Here is a 19,310-nt window from a genome sequence, read left to right as displayed (position 1 = left end):
TTTCTAACCTAGTTTACTTTACTTCTTGTGGCATAAAAAAAATAAGCAAGCAGCCTGACTCACAGCCTTCTTCACAGGACTCCACGAGCAGATTTCCCAGGGCCGGCTTCCTGCAGATCCCACAGCGGGGATAAATGTGTTTATCACACATTCAAACTCACCCCATCTGTCTGCTGCTGAAGCTTAAGGACATCTGCTTCAGGATCCGCACACATGCACACAGATGTCTGCGCCCTGGCCCTGCATACACATGTTCTCCGTCCCTGTGCTCACTTGTGCACGCACACACACACACACACTTACACATGCACGTGCACCGATATGCACACGCATGTGTGCACACAGGGAGAGAGAATCTTCATCTCCCAGGCTGCACAGGCAGGGCCGCCTCCTTACAGAAGAATAGAGGGAGAGCATGCGTGGAGAGTAGTCACAGGGAATTCATGCTTTTTCTTCAGATTTTTTTAGCTTCCCATTCAAAAAGACTTTTACAGCAGTAGAAGGAAGCAGTCAGCGCTCAAGAAAGGAAGTCACAATTACCAAGGCATGAGACATCTGTGGCCAGGGATCCTAAATGTCACCTAGATGGGCACACAAACAGATCCATCAGTTACAAAATGTACAGCCATGAACAAATAAGGAAATACCATGCTCATTAGTCAGAATCTTGAGAAATTGGTGCAGTTGAAGAATCTGTAGATTTCAAGGGTTAAACAGATAATGAAAGTATTTTTCACCCAACTACCTCAAACTAAATCACTCGTTTTTAAACTTTCTTGAATTCTTTGAACTGTTCACCAGTTTTTATCTTCTGAAAGTTGAAATCTGAGTTTAAATGGAATGACATTATAGAAAAGTATTGTAACTATGCTAACATATTTTACTTTTCCACTTTACACTCATTTAATATCAGAAGCAAATATTTCACAAATAAGAAAGAAAGTAATCATCACATGAGGGAGTGATTGTGATGAGCAGATAACTAACCTTTTTCTACGGAATCTTGGTGCTGCTAAATATATAGTCTCTGTAACAACAGAAACTCTGATACTACATATTAACTTAAATGTCACCTGACAAATCTAAGCAGTGAATGGGTGTAGCGTTTGAAGGACCTTGGTAATTTTAGCCACTTAGAAGTCGTATATAAAAAATGACATGCAGTAAAATCTTAGAGTTGTATCATCCAGAAATGTATCTAATCAGATGAACAAAAAGAGATGGACATTTAGCTCAATATCACTCAAATTCATCTTTGAAGCACAATTTCAAAAAAAGATCAGATTGATACACAATTTCAAATGACGTAGATCAATTCTAAGGGAATCAGAAAGGTCAACAGCAGACAGATAATTCAGGAGAAGAATAAGAAACTCAGTAGTACATTTGAAGCAAAAATGTAGATCTTGAGCACAACCCCTACAGAGCTTGTTTATTCAGGCTGGATTTGAAGGATCAGCTTCAAAAAAGAGAACTTCACTTCAAGGCCTGCAGACAGCTGGCTCTGTAACAGCTGGAGTGACTGTGTACCGTGGCTTCCAGAAGCCATCAGGATTCCTCTGGTCCCCAGAGGGTTGACTGAAGGTTTATTGGAGCTCATATCTGATGGCACCAGCTAAAGCAGTGGTTTTGAACATCTCAAGCAAAAAAAAAAAATGCAAACAAAAGAAAACTTACACTTTTATCATCGTATCTCTTAGTAACACTTAGAATACAGGCACTCTGTGCAGAACTTGCTCATTTGTCTTGAAATTCCCCAAAATTCCTCAGAGTAAATCTAGAAAACATCCTAAATCACTCTGGAATATGTTTGGCCTATTATCAAAAAAATCAAAATTTGAAAGAAATTACATAATAAAAAAAATATCTATCTAACCATCTTTTGTATAACAAAGCCAGGCCATGGTATAAATTATATATTGTTAACCCAAGCCCCCGGAAGTCTCCTAAAACCAAATGAATGCAACTGAGAGACCCACACACTTCACATGGCCCTCTCTAGTTATTAGAAAGACACTCGATTCTGTTGCCTCCCCTCTCCCACTGACATCTTTGAACACCTGACTTGCCTTCTGTTCATGTTTAACATCTAAAAAGGAGTGTTCTCAGGAACATACACAAAGGAAATCAGTTCTTCTACCTATGGCTAAGCCACTGATGAAATCCCACTGTATGAGAGAATTCCTTATCTCTTAAGGATGTGGGTCTGTCAAACTCACTACCAAAAGTCAGTTGGCCACAACAGATAAAGGCATCCTTATTGTCCCGAGAAGATCACTGCTTCTAGAACATTTTCTAGAATTTTTAAATCCACTCCTACCTGGCCCTGCCGAAAGAGTCCCCTTAGTCACCCAGTGGACCAGGTAGGGAAATGCCAAGACAGGTGACTGCTCACCAAACCCTTGAGAAGGAGGACTTTGTCTTGAAGTCCTTTCCCCTGCTTAGAACTTGACCTGTGTGCCTTTCCCTACTTAATTTTTTTATTCATTCATTTTGAGCTGTCTTTTCCCTTGGATTCATGCCAGGGATATCATCTCTTGTGAGAAGATTTAAAACTGTTTAGAAACAAAACCTCTGTGGGCCGGATGACTCACTACCTATCCTCTTTCCCAGGGACACCCTGGTCAAGGGGGACCCAGAGGACCGCCCGGCTACGATGGCTGCAACGGGACCAGAGGAGACGTGGGCCCCCAGGGAGCCTCCGGCACGGGGGGCTTCCCCGGATCTCCTGTGAGTATCAGCAACAGCACAGCACGTGCTGTTCACAGGGTCAGCTCTGGGACCTGGAGAGCTGGCGCTTGCGGGCGGAAATGTATGGATGACTCCGTGTCCTCACTGGGCTCTCTTTCCTGGGGCTCAGAACACCCAGCACAGGACCCTTAAGAAATTGTCTTAGAGGAACTTTCTAACGATGGTGTGTTGTCTTCCGTTGGCTTGCCGGTGGGGGCAGACAGCACATGCTGACCCTGCCTTTTATACCCTAAGGAAAAATTGCTCTCTTCTTAGTGAGTGGTCAGGATGAAACATACCTCCCTGCCGAGGTTTTATCAAAAGTATCTAGGCAGGATTTTCCTGGATTTTCAAGTAACTTTGTTTTCCATAGTCATTCTGTAAACATTAGCTAGAAAACAATTGGTTTGTTTATATTGTCCACTCCTACCTACATTCTTCCAAGTGTCACTTCATCTCCTTCCAGGCTCTGATTCAAATAACAGTGAATAACAGAGGAATAGTCAAACCAAAATTTTAAAAAGCTTAAAGGTTGACAAAATTATTAGTCATGATCTTTATTAGATTCTAAAATCCTTTGCGACATGAAAGAACAATAATATTCTTCAGCATATATAATACAGGAATTTTTTAAGTGAGAGGAGGGGAGACAGAGAGACAGACTCCCGCATGCTACCCAACCGGGATCCACCCAGCAACCCCCGTCTGGGGCTGATGCTTGAATCAACCAAGCTATCCCCAGCAACGGGGGCTGACGCTCGAACCAGTTAAGCCACTGGCTGCGAGAGGGGAAGAGAGAGAGAAGGGGGAGAAGAAGGGAAGAGAAGCAGATGGTCGCTTCTCCTGTGTGCTCTGACCAGGGATCAAGCCTGGGACTTCCCCGTGCCAGGCCAACGTTCTACCACTGAGCAACTGGCCACGGCAAGTTTTTGTTTTTCAGTGGAAGTTTTTTCACGTATTACTTCTTTCTCATTTAGTTTTTGGGTCTTTGCAAAGAACATTGAAATATTTCTCAGTAGTATAATGCTACCCTCTTGCAACTAAAATACTGCAAAGTCGGGGTTATGCTAACACTTTATTTGGTAAAACGTTTTCATTTTTAAGATAGGGGAAGAAGAATCATAAACACCCTTAACCTGTGTCCCCTTGAAGCTAATCAACTTCTCATCATATTTAACGCCTCTGCCCTCCAGTTTCTGCTTCTTTGACTCTTTTTACATGGTTCGACTTTTTAATAAGCAGCATCATTTCTAGTCTATTCTAATAAAATAACTTCTCAACAAATATATTCATTACTGTAAAATATTGATTTTATGTGTAGGTATTAAGACATAGATACATGTACTTGACCCAAGTTCAGTTTTAAAGAATGACCCAGTATCTCTTCCACAAATGGTGTTTCTGAGTACCTGTTAATATTTTTAGTACGCTAATGCCAAATAAAACACGAAGTAATAGTACACACACACAAAAACATGCTGATGTGCTAAAGGGTTGGTTTACTTAGTGTTCATTTGGGTTTTTGAAAATAATTTAAATCCTAGAAAGTATTTGCATTTTAACTTTGGAGAAAGATACTATTTGATAAATATGAAAGTAAAAGTCTCACTTTTGTGGTTAAATGTAATGATTTGTATTGACAATAATCTGTAAGCCATAGAGTGGTTGGATATTACTTATAAAAATCAGTATTTAATCCAAATTACAATAGCTACTCTGAATATTAATGGATGGTTTTTTGCCTTTTTCTTTTTCTGCCATTTATGTACTATTGTAGGGGCCCCAAGGACCTAAAGGGCAGAAAGGGGAACCTTATGCACTGTCTAGGGAGGACCGCGACAAATACAGGGTAAGTTTGCTAAAGGTGGGAGACCTGATTCAGCAATCCAGAGTAAATTTCTGATCAATGAAATTAATTTCCATGTGAACTCAGAGTTGTAAGAACGAATGAAGTAGAGGAATGCACAGAACAATGGAATAATCCAAAATCATGATTGATTTAAAAATCATTTTATTTCCTCTCAGGATGTTTTTCAATCTTACATTTAATTGTGGGTGCATCCCTTTCCCATAATCACAACAATCTAGTTATTAGGTCAATTAACATTACTGTGTCCTGTTAGGGCTGATATAACTTAGGTACTTGTTTGCCGTGTTATCATAAAATGTAACTAGTCTAAAGATTAGTTTAAAAACTAGAACTCTGAAAATTATTTCTTCTCAATTAGGGTGAACCTGGAGAGCCTGGATTGATTGGTTTCCAGGTGAGTTTTATTTTTATTAGAAAAGATTCCATGAAAATTTTTAAGAATTCAGGACTCCAAATACCAGTCTTCTCTTAATAACCTTCTCTTCTTGCCTGTCCTCAGGGGCCTCCCGGCCGCCCGGGGCCTGTAGGACCAATGGGTCCAGTTGGAGCTCCCGGAAGACCGGTAAGTCCCACGTGCATGTGCTCACTCCTGGATCATTGCCAAGGCACCCTCTGCCGAGGCATCTTCTTCAACTGTTGTTACAGGCGAAAGTTTCACGATACTATAATGCTTGTGGTCACTATTTTAAAAAGTCAAGACAAACTAGGTCATCTCTGGCATACATTTTGCTGCTATTAAGAGTTAAAGAATGAGGACTCAGATTTTGGCAACTATGTCAAATTTAAACTTTCTGCTGTTTGGGCGCCATTATAGTCATGTACAAGCTCTTTCATACCTACACCCAACCATGTGACCATGGCCTGACATCCCTGGTCAGAGCAGACCAAAGTCCAACAAGGTGATAAAAAGGAAATAGGCCCTGTCTCGGCATGGCCACTATAGCAGGTAGATCACCCCCGGGCATGGCCGTGGTAGCTAGTGAAGGATTGGACATCACTGAATAAAGTGAACGCAGTCCCGCACCCCAGTGGCAGTCTGCAGTGTTCACCCCCCCTGGAGCTCCAATGATAGAGCGAGACGCAAGACAAGTGCCTGGATGAAGGAGGGCTCGATGCAGGAAGACGCGAGGAGGGGAAGGGTGAGGTGCTAGTGCTGGGTGGCCCTCGGGCCGCTTCCTCCACCACACGAGGGACCCTGGAGATAAACTGGCTCCTTCAACAAGGTTTCTGACTCTCATTCCCCACATCTTTTAATAGTAAGACAAATAAACCTTCAGATATGTAAGGGGAGATTTTAGCTACAGGTGAGAGAGACCTTCCTCCAGAAAACCGTCGCTCAAGATTGAGGGACCCTGTCAAGGGAGGATGTGGGGCTGGTCTCTTGACAGAGAGTCAGAGACTCAGAGACACATAGGCGGGGAGAGGTTCAGTCCTACTAATAGTCGGGGGTGGGAGTACCCCTAAAATTTCTTCAGACATAATTTCTTCTTCTAGATAATAATAATAATTGATTTAATTGATTTTGTTTCTACAAAATAAGTTCCCCCGGTGCCATGAAAGTCATGTTCGCAAGTAGCTCTCTGCTGTGAAAGATTGGGCTGAATGGAATAGTGCAGAGATTATATGATCAGAGGTTCTTTGCTCTCCCATTGCACGTGGTTGTTAACTCAAAGCACACACGCTACATGGTTTCGGGGGAGGTGATACTTTAAATACACAGTTCATGGAAATGAAACAACAGGTTGTACCTGCTGCATCCTTAGCTGTTTTGACAACTTTAAGTTCTTCATGTGGCCATTAAAATTACCCACCTGTCAATCTCTTTGTACTTGACACAAATTATTCTTTTCACCTGCTTTTAAATCTTCGTGGAAGTGTGGTGTTAACACTCAGTGCTTTGCAGATAGATGCATGGTGATATTTGTGGATGGACTTTCAACCCGACAATTTGCCTGCAGCTTAATTCTGCCTGTGAGCATTTGCTGACCTACCAGCATAAAGTGCTTGACAAGTAGCCCAGGGGGAACACCAGAAGGAGTCAGGAGGGACAGTCTCTGCAGTGACAGGGCCTGGGACTTTGCAAAGGGAGCAGAACAAACATAATCAAGACATGCATGAAGTCAAAAGTCTGAACTCAGAAAAGCAAACCCAAAACAGCTGTGTGTGGACAGCCGGCAGTTTCTGGGAACTAGGCCTGACCCCAGCCCTCTACCCTCCAGCCCTTCCTGCCTGCTGAGACGAATGTATCAGAAACCTCTATGCATACGACATGGTGTTCTAAATATACAGCGAATGGCTTTCCCAGAGCTTTCTAGCAGATGTTATATGGGTCCTGCGATAAAGAAAACAGTTTACAAATTTCTTTGTATTTATGCAGGGACCACCCGGACCCCCTGGACCAAAAGGACAGCCAGTAAGTTGATCGTTGGGAGTGAGGGAGAGGGAAGGGGGACTTATGTGTCTGTGTCTGTCTTTCTGGACCATAGAACTCCTTAGTGAACAGCTACATATACATGTTGCTTATTTTGTGGTGAGAACCATTTTGTAGGTTTTTGACACACTGTAATAAACGTCAAGGAGAAATCCCGTGGTACCTCTGGGGGAATGGCACACGGAGTAAGGGCATGTGTTGAATAAATCGTTGTTTGCAAATCGCATAACATTCCTCTGTATGAAAATCAAACTGGTAGATGTTTGATTAGGAATGTAGATTTAGGGACAGCTCAGATTTATCTGTATTAACTTACAAGGATGGACAAAATGTAGCTATGTGTCTGGGGGGAAACCAATGGCATTTCTACCTGGATATATTAGGTTCTACATGAGAGTAATATCAGCCTCTGAAGATATACATATCTATTCAGTGACAGAACTTGAGTTCTATAAGATCTGCAAAAGCTAGATAAATGTCCAAGACAAACAATGGCAGGTTGGTAAAGAAAGTATTTGATCAAAACTTGATAGGAGTCAACTACTAAGCTACTGTTACTAATGTTTAAGGACCGTCCCATGGCCTACACATGGTCCAGGAAATCCCATCTCTTTGACCTCCTGGGGTCACCAGCTGCCACCACCCCCAGGCCCCCAGCTCCCATCACCTCTGACATGGCTTCCAGCTGGGGCTGGAGCTCAGTAGGGCTGCAGCCCCCACCACTGGGTTCCCCACTGTCTGGTAGCCCCAAACAGGGTGGGAACAGGCCATGGCCAAAAGAAACGGATGTAGGACAGGGTGGCCAGCCCCAAGGTCACCTCAGATCCCCACTTAACTGCAACACAAACAGCTCTCACCCCCCACCAGGTCACTTCCTGGTGACTTGGACGACCAGCTCACGAGGCAGATGGACCGCAGGGGCCCAAGCACACTGCATTCTAACCTAGCCTGCCTGCATATCTGTGCTTTGACTTCAGCTCCCAGCCAGATGCGGGAAAAGTAAAAATGCAAAAAATAATTAAATGCTTTGTTTTTACTTTTAGAAAATCTCTGGGCATGTAGCAGTGGGAGGTATACTGCAGAAAGACCAGACAGGCTTCCACGTGACCTTCTGTCCAGATGGGAATGTAGAAACCCCAGGAAAGAAGCAGTGGTTTGGAGGTCAAAAAAGAGAGAGAGAGAGAATATTATTTCTATAATGCAATACAGATATACCTTGTGTCATTGCATTTCACTTTATTGAGCTTTGAAGATACTATGATTTTTACAAATTGAAAGTTTGAGGCAACTTTGAGTCGAGCAAGTTTATTGGTGCCATTTTTCCAACTGGCTCAGAGGATGGTTAGCATTTATATAGCTATAAAGAACTTTTTAAACTAAGACATGTACCTTGTTATTTTAGACATCATGCTATTGCGCACTTACTAGACTACAGTATAGTGTAAACATAACTTTTATATGCACTGGGAAGCCCCAAAATGCATGTGACTTGCTGTATTGTGGTATTGACTTTGTTGTGGTGGTCTGGGACTGAACCTGCAGTGTCCCCACGGTGTGCCTGCATAGTTTCTTGTATGTGACTATTTTAGACACTAGTGTTGAGTCCATGCTCCCATACATGGCAATTCCACTTATGAAACTATTAAATACTTGTTTAGTCACTTGACCTAGCTTTGCCTCTTAGGCAAAAAGGAAGATGACGACAGATAAAATCCCAAGAATCACCATGCCTTAAAATCATTAACAAGTAGGAAATGTTTATGTGAAATTGGGATTATCTTACCAAAATGAGAAATAGGGCAGAAGAGAGGATGAATCATGATCTTTAAATATGGGGCCCAGAGGCGGGGATGTGGGAGGGATGCTTTCTAAATCTCAAGGCACAAGTCCCAAGGAAATACTCTGAGTCACTAACCTATAGAAATGCTACACAAACAATTAAGAGCCAGAGAGATCTGGGGTCAAATCAAGCTCTGCCACCCGTTAGCTATGAGACCTTGGCCAAAGGGTATGTCACATCCGTGACTCCCAAACTCATCCTGTGGTGCGGTTGATTAGAGGGAAAGGGAAGCGTTTGGCATTGAGCCTGGACTGATACAGGACACACAGCAAGTGTAGAAGCAATGATGCCATCGGTTTGCTGATCATCAGGATGTTGGGAGAGTAGAATATATTTCAAAAAGCAACAGTAATCTATTCCCGAAGGTGGCAAAATAACTTCCCTTAGTCCACTATTTGTGAGGTTTTGCTCAGAGTATAAAATAAAAAAATTCTTAAGAGCGTATCTGGGCCCTGGTTGGTTGGCTGAGCAGTAGAGCAGCGGCCCAGTTGTAAAAGTCTCGGGTTCGATTCCTGGTTGGGGCACACAGGAGAAGTGACCATCTGCTTCTCCACCTCACCCCCCCATATATATATATATATATATCTTCCCCTCCCACAGCCATGGCTCAAATGAGCAAGTTGGCCTTGAGTGCTGAAGAGGGCTCCATGGCCTCGCCTCAGGCACTAAAATAGCTCAGTTGCTGAGCAACGGAGCAGCAGCCCCAGATGGGCAGAACATCAGCCCCCAATGAGGGTTGCCAGGTGGATCCCGGTCATGTTGCATACGAGAGTCTGTTTCTCCACCTGCCTGCCTCTCACTTGATAACATTAAAAAAAATTTTTTTTAATTAAAAAGCATATTTGTATTTAAAAGAATAGCATATCATTTTTATGAAGCCCAGAAATTTCATCATTTAGGCCTAATCTTAGCAAATGCTCAGACTATATTCCTTATGCTGTACTTCACATCCCCATGACTATTTTGTAACTACCAATTTGTACTTAATCCCTGTATCTTCTTCACCCATCCCTCCCTCCCTCTCCTCTGGCAGCCATCAGTTTGATCTCGGTAGCTCTGAATCAGTTTCTGTTCTGTTTGAGTAACTTTCCTTTGTGTCAATTAGTTTCTGGGAGTTGAAGCCAGAATGTTATACAAGGATAGTTATCCAGTGATGTTGCAAATAGATTTTAGGTTTCTTTTTCTAAAAAATAAAACAAAATTATTTAACTGTGATTATTGACTTTTAAGAACTAACAGAAACTCATTTATCTTTCAGGGCAACAGAGGACTTGGTTTTTATGGAGAAAAAGGTGAAAAGGTAAGGGAAACTTAATAGATGAAAGCTGATGCATGCAGTATTTAGTAAGGAAAGAAATTTTAATGACTATGTTTTATGCTGTTCTCTTGAGGTGATCTGCAAATAGATCATTTTCATAGAAAATAATTATTATAAAATGCCAAGTTATTAAACACACTTCGTTATGGAGCAATAAAGACAGTAAAAGTGAACTATCTAGGGTGGCCATAACTTCAGCCATCTTCCAACATGAGGAAGCCAGAGTTGATTGGAGAGACTCAAGCCAGAGCCACAGACTAGCGTGGAGCCAGTTCAGGGACCATGTGATGTGGCCAGATCTAGTTGGGCTCAAAGGCAGGAAAGAAGGCCACGTGGACATTTATAGTTGCCCACAGTGTCAAGATTCAAAGACCACATGGCCTTTGAGAAGATCACTTGAGAGCATGTATTTGAAAAGCTCAACATGGCGCCCACCCCCAGGGAGCGGAACCTCACCAACACACAACCCATCGCATTCACCCCAAAACCTATCAAATGGATTTGTTCATTTGGCATCATTTGAGCATTTTCATTTTGTGTTACATTTTACTTTTCGGTTGAATAACACATTAGACTTTCGCTCCTGAGGTGTGAAACTTGTTCTTTGTAAAGTTAATACCATACAAGAAACTACAAAAGAAAAACACTGGAAGATCTAAATACATAAAGATCTAAATTCCTGTTCAAGGAAATGTGACAAAATAGTAAAATAACAAACATAATAAGAGGAAAAATTGGGGAAGAAATAATTGGGAGGAGGAAAGAATAGTCACATTATATAGAATGGAAATGAAGTTAATGTCTTTAATCTACAAAAAGTTTATTCGAATTGTTAATTAAAAAAAACAAACCTCAAGGCCCCCATAGATAAAGGGGAGGTGAACAAACAGTTTGCATGTGTTAGGTAGTAGCATTAGCAGACACTCAGAATGCACTGTGGAGTACCGCTTTCTGCAACTAATACACCATCTCAGTTTGCTCCTATTCGTATTATGTGTTGTCTGGGCTCAGACTGCTGTGATACCGTTTATGCATAGAAATAGCAAAAGAAAACACAGTAACTTCTTTCGTTATGTCAGTTAGTTCCTGAGAGGCCGAACCAGTGTGTTATGTTAGGATAACCATCCAGTAATGTTGCAGATCTATAGGTTTCACCCTCTGTGTACCACATCGAACAGTGATTCTTGCGAATGATAAAAATGCAAATGAAAACAATCTTTAGCTATTCTATTGATCAAAAATGGTGCTTTTTATTATATAAAAGCACCCTTATATGGTGAAGTAGTGGTGAAACTGGAGTAATGATTCATTTCTTAGAAATTTCGTGTATCTCGGTACCGATCTTGGAAAGCAATAGAGTGATACATATCAGGAACTATAAAGTCGTTTAACCCTCAGACCTCATCATTTCCTTGTAGAGGAATTTATTGTAAGGAAGCAATTCCACAGAAGCAAACGCAGCCCCAAATAATGAACAACCTGACTAGGTTTTATACAGATATTCTAAATGATTTTTAATGCAAGTGGGATACAAATAATTTTACATTATGTTTATTTCACTTTAAATTGACTTGTTTTATATTATAAATATAACATTACAAAATTGGTGTGCATGTGTTAAGCGGTAGGCAAAGAGGAAAAAAAACAATTTGTGGTGGGATCATGCTGCAGTTAATGTTTGGTAGTGTCTTCTCAATGTAAAGACTACTGTGTTGCTAAACTATTCACAGGGTGACATGGGGTTGCCAGGACCCAATGGGATTCCATCAGACACCCTTCCAATCACCGGACCCTCGAAGGATATGATCCACCCAGATCAATATAAGGTAAAGAGGCTTTGCCAAAATAGACCGTATTCCCAGTTGAACTAAAAAAAAAAAAATTTAAAGGAAAAGGGAAAATAGGTAACTTTTTTTAGTTTTATCAAACAATCACATTCAAAGAGGAAAAGACCTTGCCATCAAATTGTGCATGAAAGCAGTTATTCACTCAGTCACGTGACTGCATCAGTCCATCATCTTAAACAATTATGATGAATTTGCAACAGCTTGACTATCCATAAAAAACATGTCAGAGTTACCCTTAAGTATGCAAGTCTGCAGTATAGACATAGGTTATGGTCAGAGCATAATTCAAACCCAGTGAGTGTATGAAACTATCAGACAAAACATAGTAGTCTGCAAAAATAAACCTGCTTCTACTCTTTGCTGACATAGAGAATCATTGTGGGATTTTTTGGATCCAAATTCATTTTCTGCCCCTTACAATGTCTGTTAATGTTTTCTTTGATTAAAAATATACTCTTGTAGCCTGACCAGGTGGTGGCGCAGTGGATAGAGTGTTGGACTGGAATGTGGAGGACCCAGGTTCAAGACTTCGAGGTTGCCAGCTTGAGCGTGGGCTCATCTGGTTTGAGCAAAAAGCTCACAACTTGGACCCAAGGTCGCTGGCTTGAGCAAGGGGTTTCTCGGTCTGCTGTAGCCCCCTGGTCAAGGCACATAGGAGAAAGCAGTCAATGAACAACTAAAGTGCCACAACGAAAAACTGATAATTGATGCTTCTCATCTCTCTCCGTTCTGTCTGTCTATCCCTATCTCTCTCTCTCTCTGACTCTCTCTCTGTCTCTGTAAAAAATAAAAATCTCCATCTTGCTCTACCACTGACTCGTTCAGATGGGCCACTTGAGCTTCCTGAGCCCTCCTGTTCCCTTGTTCCAACTGAAGGTAGTAATACTGATGTTGTAGAGCTGCAGAGTGAATTACAGGAGGCCACAGGTAAAATGCCTAGTATAAAGTCGGGCACAATCAGTAGGAACCAAAATAAAACTCCAAACATAGAATATAATTCCCAGCTCTCAAGTGTCTGTTCAAGATGGGGTTTGGGTGCGTGGTCATGGATGGGAGATGCAGGAATGACCACTGCCTTAGGGAAGAATGGATCTGGGCGGCTGTGGCTGAATAATAACTGACCTGACCATTGACAGAGGTGGCCTGGAAGGTGCTGAGTAGCAGGCAGAAATGACAGGAAAATGAGTCAGGAGCAGGTGGTTGTGTACGGCTGAGAAAGTGAGATAGAAGTGTCTAGACAACCAGGCAGGAGCAGGGGTTCCACTGAGTAGATGGATTCTGGGCAGGCCTGTGGCTCCTCGTGGTGACCTGACCATTATTAGCCAGGTAGGAACTCTCAACAGGAGCTGAGGATGGAGCAAGACCAGAGCAAGTGTGATCCACACCAAAATGCTCAAGCTTCCAAAACACTTCTTTCCTTTTCTACCACCAAGAGCAGTGGTTCCCGGGCTGGAGCCTGGCCAGCCTGCAGGGGGCAGTCGTGGTCTGCAGACAGCAGGGTGCTGTCCTAGTGGTAATACGGAGCAGAGACTCACTGTACATTTCTTTCACAGTGTTAGACCAAGAGAAGTGAAAAAAAAAAGAGAGGGAGAGAGAGAGAGATCACTTTTGCTCAGGGTTTTAATATATTCCAAATGTGTCTTCTCCTCAGAGAACCCCCCAATAATATTTTATTTAAGCAGATATTACCATTTGGGGCTGTCTCTGGGCACATTCTCCCACCACAGGATGTTATTAGATGCCTGCAGCTGTGGGGCAGTAAAGGAAACCACATAGATAGAGACAGCCTCGCCATCGCATCAAAAATAACCCAGCTTGATTTATATTATGAAAATTCAGAATAGCACATTTTCCCCTTGAATTCTGAAGCTACAAAACTCACATTTACTTGCTACATTTATAATGATTGATTAAAGTTTTATTAAATGCTTTTCACTTCATTGCGTAACCCCTGATTAATTTTAAGTACTGCTGTTCTCAGATTAATGAGTGTTCCTTATTTTTCATTTTCTTCACAGGGTGAAAAAGGAAGTGAGGGGGAACCAGGAAGAATAGTAAGTCAAGCAATAAAAGCGTTCTTTCTCACTGGGGATTCCCAAGTTCTGGGTGATCCTCTTGCCGTGACCGAACGTGCAGGGGTCGTAAGGACCACGGACCCTTCCTTGGTTCCCAATCCGTTTGTCCACAGAAAGAATTATCATTTATTTTTATGAGGTGTTTTTTTTTCCCCAGAAAATAGTTTTAAAATGTCTTCCTTTTTTACATAATAAACACCAGCTAATCAACCTTTTGTGACGCTTGTAAAATGAACCTAAATGCTTTAGAAGAGAACACGTGTAAGTGGAAGAGGCTGGGCAGGCTTAATGGGCCGGCTTCTGTCCTGGGGGTCTAACCCGTGTGTTCGCTCTGCCCTCTCTCTCATCTCTGTCACGCCTGCCCTGGTATTCCCTGTCCTCCCGCATCGTCACTGACTCTGAGGCAGGTGGTATCCTGGAGACGTAACAGTCCAGGCAAACTCACAGGTCCTTACGAATCTGCCATTTTGCTGAGCTGGAACAGGGAGCCCCAGAGGCAGGCTGGCCACAGCCAGGGCACTGAGACATGGAACTCGTGAGCAGGTAAAGATGAAGTGGCCGCTGCCTCAGGTCTCTATGTTCTCTCCTAGGGCATCTCGTTCAAGGGAGAAGAAGGGATCGTGGGCTTCTCAGGACCTCGGGTAAAACATGCGTTCTGTAACTGTGGCTTCTTCTGTTTTGTTTTGGTTTTTAAGTAGGGGTTATTTTTTTTGGAGCAGCTTTTTGGTTCACAGCAAAGTTAAGCCGAAAGTGCAGAGATACTTGCTGCATACCTCCTGCCGCTCCGCACACGTCTCTTCCCCCAGTCTCCATCCCAAACCAGAGGAGTCCATTGGCCACAGTGGAGGAGATGAGCCTGTGTTGACTGACACATCATTATCACCCAACAGCTGTGGGTTGTAAACTCTGCACCTCTATTTGGAGAACGATGGGAACAGAACACACGCATTTCTGCTTGTATTACTTAGGCTAAATTAATCTGTGGTGACAAAAATGTAGCACGCAAACAGTTGGTTTCTTGCTACCCTAAGAATCCAACAAAAATGTCCCTAGTGGGTGGGGCAGGGGAGTGTCCCCTCCCAGGGAGACTCAGCCACCTGTGACTCCCATGGCCTAGAACAGACTTTCTTCCTCAGATGTTGGCCTGAAATGGCACCTGCCTCTTCTGCCTTCCCTCTGTCAGCTGGAACCCAGTCACCTGGCCACACCTAAGCACAGTGAGCTGGGAAATGTGGCCAAAACCATGGGTCAGGAAGAGGACAAAGTGGCCTTGTGGTGACTGTCTAGGTGCCACTAAAAAGACATCTGTTTACAATCTCTGAAAATCAGAACAGAGACTCATGAGAGCGTTGGCATGCAGGCCTCCTTTTAGCTTTGCCATTCGTACCATTCCACCTCAATGGACTTCTCCCTAGTTCTTTAAGGGGCAGGCATGATGCATTAGGTGGAAGTGTGGCCAAAATGAGCCATCTCTTGTAGAAAATGAGAGGAGTTTCCCAGGTTTCAATACGTTCATGGGGAATTGTTTTATTTTAGTCCACATCAGCTGCCATAGTAATGCCCTCTGGGAAACATTGTTGCTTATTCTAAGCTGTTATTGCTTCTGTTTTCTGTTCTACCCAGGGTCCCCCCGGCTTCGATGGTGAAAAGGGATTACCAGGGCAGAAAGTAAGTGTGATGTGTAGAATGCAGTCTGCTCCAGGCCCGAAACATGTCACAGAGGTCACACATGAAGACTGGAATTCCAGGGGAAGAAAATTAGCCCCAGATGAAAACATGAACAAATTCCCCTGCATTTACTGTAGCACAAATAAGGCTTTATCCCAAATCATTCGAAATGCTGGAGTCAGATTATTGACCTTTTTCTCACTTTTGCAAAGCAGCCCCTTGGTTCTTTCCTTTGGTTCTGTCCCTCCAGACCTCCCTCACCCAGCCCCTGCCAGCCACGGCTCTGTCCCTTCCCATCTCACACCGTCCTCTGTGTCATTGTGTGTCACTTAGGGGAGTGCCTGAGGGCTCACTTACATTGTTTACATATTGATCTCCCACATTCTGACACGTCGTTTATCTCTAACGATAACCCATTTAGTTATTTTTTACCATATGTTCTGTGCACAGATTTTTGACAATTTTTTGAGAAGAAAATATTCTGTGAGAACTGTATTGTGAATCTGGATCCGGCTTGGACTTGTCTGAACACGAGGTCATGTGAGAGAGTACACAGAAATAGATTGCTTATTATTTATTGCCTTCACTATTCATTATTTTCACTAATTCGATCAGAATGTATGGCACACCTTCGTCCTGCCACAGGCCCCGGCATTCTCCCCAGAGGCGACCTCTGTTAATAGTTCCAGGGATCGTTTCAGACAAGTGCTGGCGTAGGAAGAACATGTATTTTCACATGCATATAATTTAACGACAGGAAGTAAAAATATCTGTTATCATTCTGCCATTTGTTTTTCCATCTAACGCGCCTTGGAGATGATTCCTTGTTAGCGCTTTCACATTCTGCCTTGTTCTGCTAACAAGCTGCACAGAATTGCAGTAAATGGATGTACCATGATTGCTTAAGCCTCTCACGGTGATTTCTAACTGCTTGCTATTTTCAACAGTCGTGCAGTGTTACTGTACAAACATCTTGGTGCCCTTGGGCTAGTATTTCCATAATTCAGTCCTTGTAGGTACGTAGAAATAGGCTTTTTAAAAAAAATTAGTTCAGCCTCCAAATTGTGACTCCACTGAATCCTGCTCACAACTCCATTGCAGGATTGGAGAACCATAAAGATCCTGATAGTCAGCAAGGGGTCTCATCAGTCCCCCGGTGACAACAGTGGGGACTTGGCCTCCGGGTTTGGTTTCAGACCGCCACCAGCTCTACACTCTGGCGTCTTAACCGCATATTCTGGTTTTGACCACTTACAACGAGCACCAGACTTGATTCTTTTCTGCAACCTCAGTTGACCTTATTTTTCCTATTCCTGTCCTTTTATCTTAAACTCTCGCCGGGGTGACACCAGGGTTTGCCCTAATTACCCCCATCCTCTCATAATATTAGTAACTAACAGGAGTACTCCAAAGGCCACATGCCCAGAACCAAGCCCTATCCATGCAACATGGCCAACTAAAGGTCAGATTCCAGCTGAAGGACTGCAGTAACCTAGTGCTCTAAAGAGACAGCGAACTAAAGCAAACATTAGCATTTAAAAGTAATCCCTTTCAATCCACCCACGTAATTAAAGTACTACCGTTAATACTTTGACTGCCTGCCATGTGCTAGCAAAATCATAATTATGATTTGTTTTTCGACACCCAACACGAAAGAGTTACAGTGTTTTTAAAATGCAGTTCAACATAGCCACCCCCTAGAACTCAAGAGTTAATGAAGGACAGGATGTTCGCCAGGTACTAACCACCTGGGACGTCTAACTGCTGTGATCCAGATGGTTAGGATTCCGGCCTCGCCTCTTCCAGCTTGCTTTCTGCACTTGCAACTATAGGGGGAGATGCAGGTGCTTCCAATTAAACGGGGCATCTCAGTTGCTGTGGGGAAATCGTTTCCTCGATGATAAAAATCGGAAATGCTCAGGACATACACACATGGCTTAGTCAACCCGCGTGTTAGTCCCACACGGCACTGCAGACATGTCTAGCATGTGTTATCTTACTTGCCAAGTGGCCGTGACTCCCCAGCTAACTTCTCCATTGTGGTCACAGACTTTAGTCTTAGCATGTAAATGGAACCAATAACCAAAGGCAGCTAGCTCTAAGGAGCGACCGTGAGCACCAATATTAAAAATGCATCGAACTAGGATGAGCCAAACAAGAGAAGATTTGGAAAAGATTTTGCTTTCTCTTCAGGAGCAGAGAATCAGCTTCCCCTCCCTCATTCTTCCCGAGATTGATAGAACTTCAGTTAGTTCTGGGGGTGCTTCCTGTCCCTGCTTGGTGATGTCACAGCCTGACTGAGCAGCACTTGGGTGGCAGTGGATGGTGTGTAGATTTGACAAAAGCCCAGCATATAGTTTGAGCTGGGTGGTGGTTCCAGCCCTGGACACAGCTCACACTGATTGCCTAGTTGCCAACTTCGCAGTTATGGGCAATCTCTTCAGTGATTCCTAACCTCTCTCGTGCCTCTAAATAGAAGGTCATTTCCAACATCAGAAAAATTTGCCTTCACTTTTGAACCTTCAGCCCCACCTAGTGTGAAAGAAAGTCAGTCTAAATTATAGGCCCACCATGAAAAATACAAAAGTAAGCCAATCTTCATTTCAACATATGTGTTCCTAGACTTCAAAATATCTTGTGGCCTGACCTGTGGTGGCGCAGTGGATAAAGCGTCAACCTGGAAATGCTGAGGTCGCCAGTTCGAAACCCTGGGTTTGCCTGGTCAAGGCACATATGGGAGTTGATGCTTCCTGCTCCTCCCTCCTCCCCCCGTCTCTCTCTCTCTCTCTCTCTCTCTCTCTCTCTCTCTCTCTCTCCCTCTCTCTCCTTCTCTCTCTCTTCTCTAAAATGAATAAATAAAATTAAAAAAAAAAAAGATGAGCGCAAAATATCTTGTAAAATAATCAGATAATGTCCATTATGTATACCATTGACACCTGGCATTCTGAATTTGGGGGGACCTTGTTATACATATTCTTTTTTTTTCTTTTTTTTTTTTTGTATTTTTCTGAAGCTGGAAACGGGGAGGCAGTCAGTCAGACTCCCGCATGCGCCTGACTGGGATCCATCCGGCACGCCCACCAGGGGGCGATGCTCTGCCCATCCGGGGCATCGCTCTGTTGCGACCAGAGCCACTCTAGCGCCTGGGGCAGAGGCCAAGGAGCCATCCCCAGCGCCCGGGACATCTTTTGCTCCAATGGAGCCTCGGCTGCGGGAGGGGAAGAGAGAGACAGAGAGGAAGGAGAGGGGGAGGAGTGGAAAAGCAGATGGGCGCTTCGCCTGTGTGCCCTGGCCGGGAATCGAACCCGGGACTTCTGCACGCCAGGCCGACGCTCTACCACTGAGCCAACCGGCCAGGGCTATTATACATATTCTTTAACAAGATGGAATAAATTTGTAGATTATATTTAAAACTTTACATATCTCCCCAGATATGTTATGGCTTTTTTGATACACATTGGAGGGAATTAGAAAGTAACAGCAGTAAAGAGAAAAAAAATTCTAGGTGGAGAAACTTTAATTCTCCTTTTT

General features: G+C 43.2%; 1 protein-coding gene across 2 annotated transcripts in view; it reads left to right on the top strand.

Annotated features, from left to right (window-relative positions):
• COL4A2 (collagen type IV alpha 2 chain) overlaps nt 1–19,310 on the top strand; it is a 199,705-nt gene that overhangs the window by 123,442 nt on the left and 56,953 nt on the right. For both annotated transcript variants that reach the window (XM_066234747.1, XM_066234746.1), the window contains exons 7-16: nt 2,614–2,730; nt 4,508–4,579; nt 4,959–4,994; nt 5,100–5,162; nt 6,978–7,013; nt 10,130–10,171; nt 11,920–12,015; nt 14,055–14,090; nt 14,702–14,752; nt 15,735–15,779. In XM_066234747.1, coding sequence (XP_066090844.1) covers nt 2,614–2,730; nt 4,508–4,579; nt 4,959–4,994; nt 5,100–5,162; nt 6,978–7,013; nt 10,130–10,171; nt 11,920–12,015; nt 14,055–14,090; nt 14,702–14,752; nt 15,735–15,779 — 594 coding nt within the window. The remainder of the gene's footprint in view (nt 1–2,613; nt 2,731–4,507; nt 4,580–4,958; nt 4,995–5,099; nt 5,163–6,977; nt 7,014–10,129; nt 10,172–11,919; nt 12,016–14,054; nt 14,091–14,701; nt 14,753–15,734; nt 15,780–19,310) is intronic.

The sequence above is a fragment of the Saccopteryx bilineata genome, chromosome 6 (assembly GCF_036850765.1).
Source record: "Saccopteryx bilineata isolate mSacBil1 chromosome 6, mSacBil1_pri_phased_curated, whole genome shotgun sequence".
Classification (NCBI taxonomy): Eukaryota; Metazoa; Chordata; class Mammalia; order Chiroptera; family Emballonuridae; genus Saccopteryx; species Saccopteryx bilineata.
This window is presented reverse-complemented; position numbering and strand designations above follow the sequence as displayed.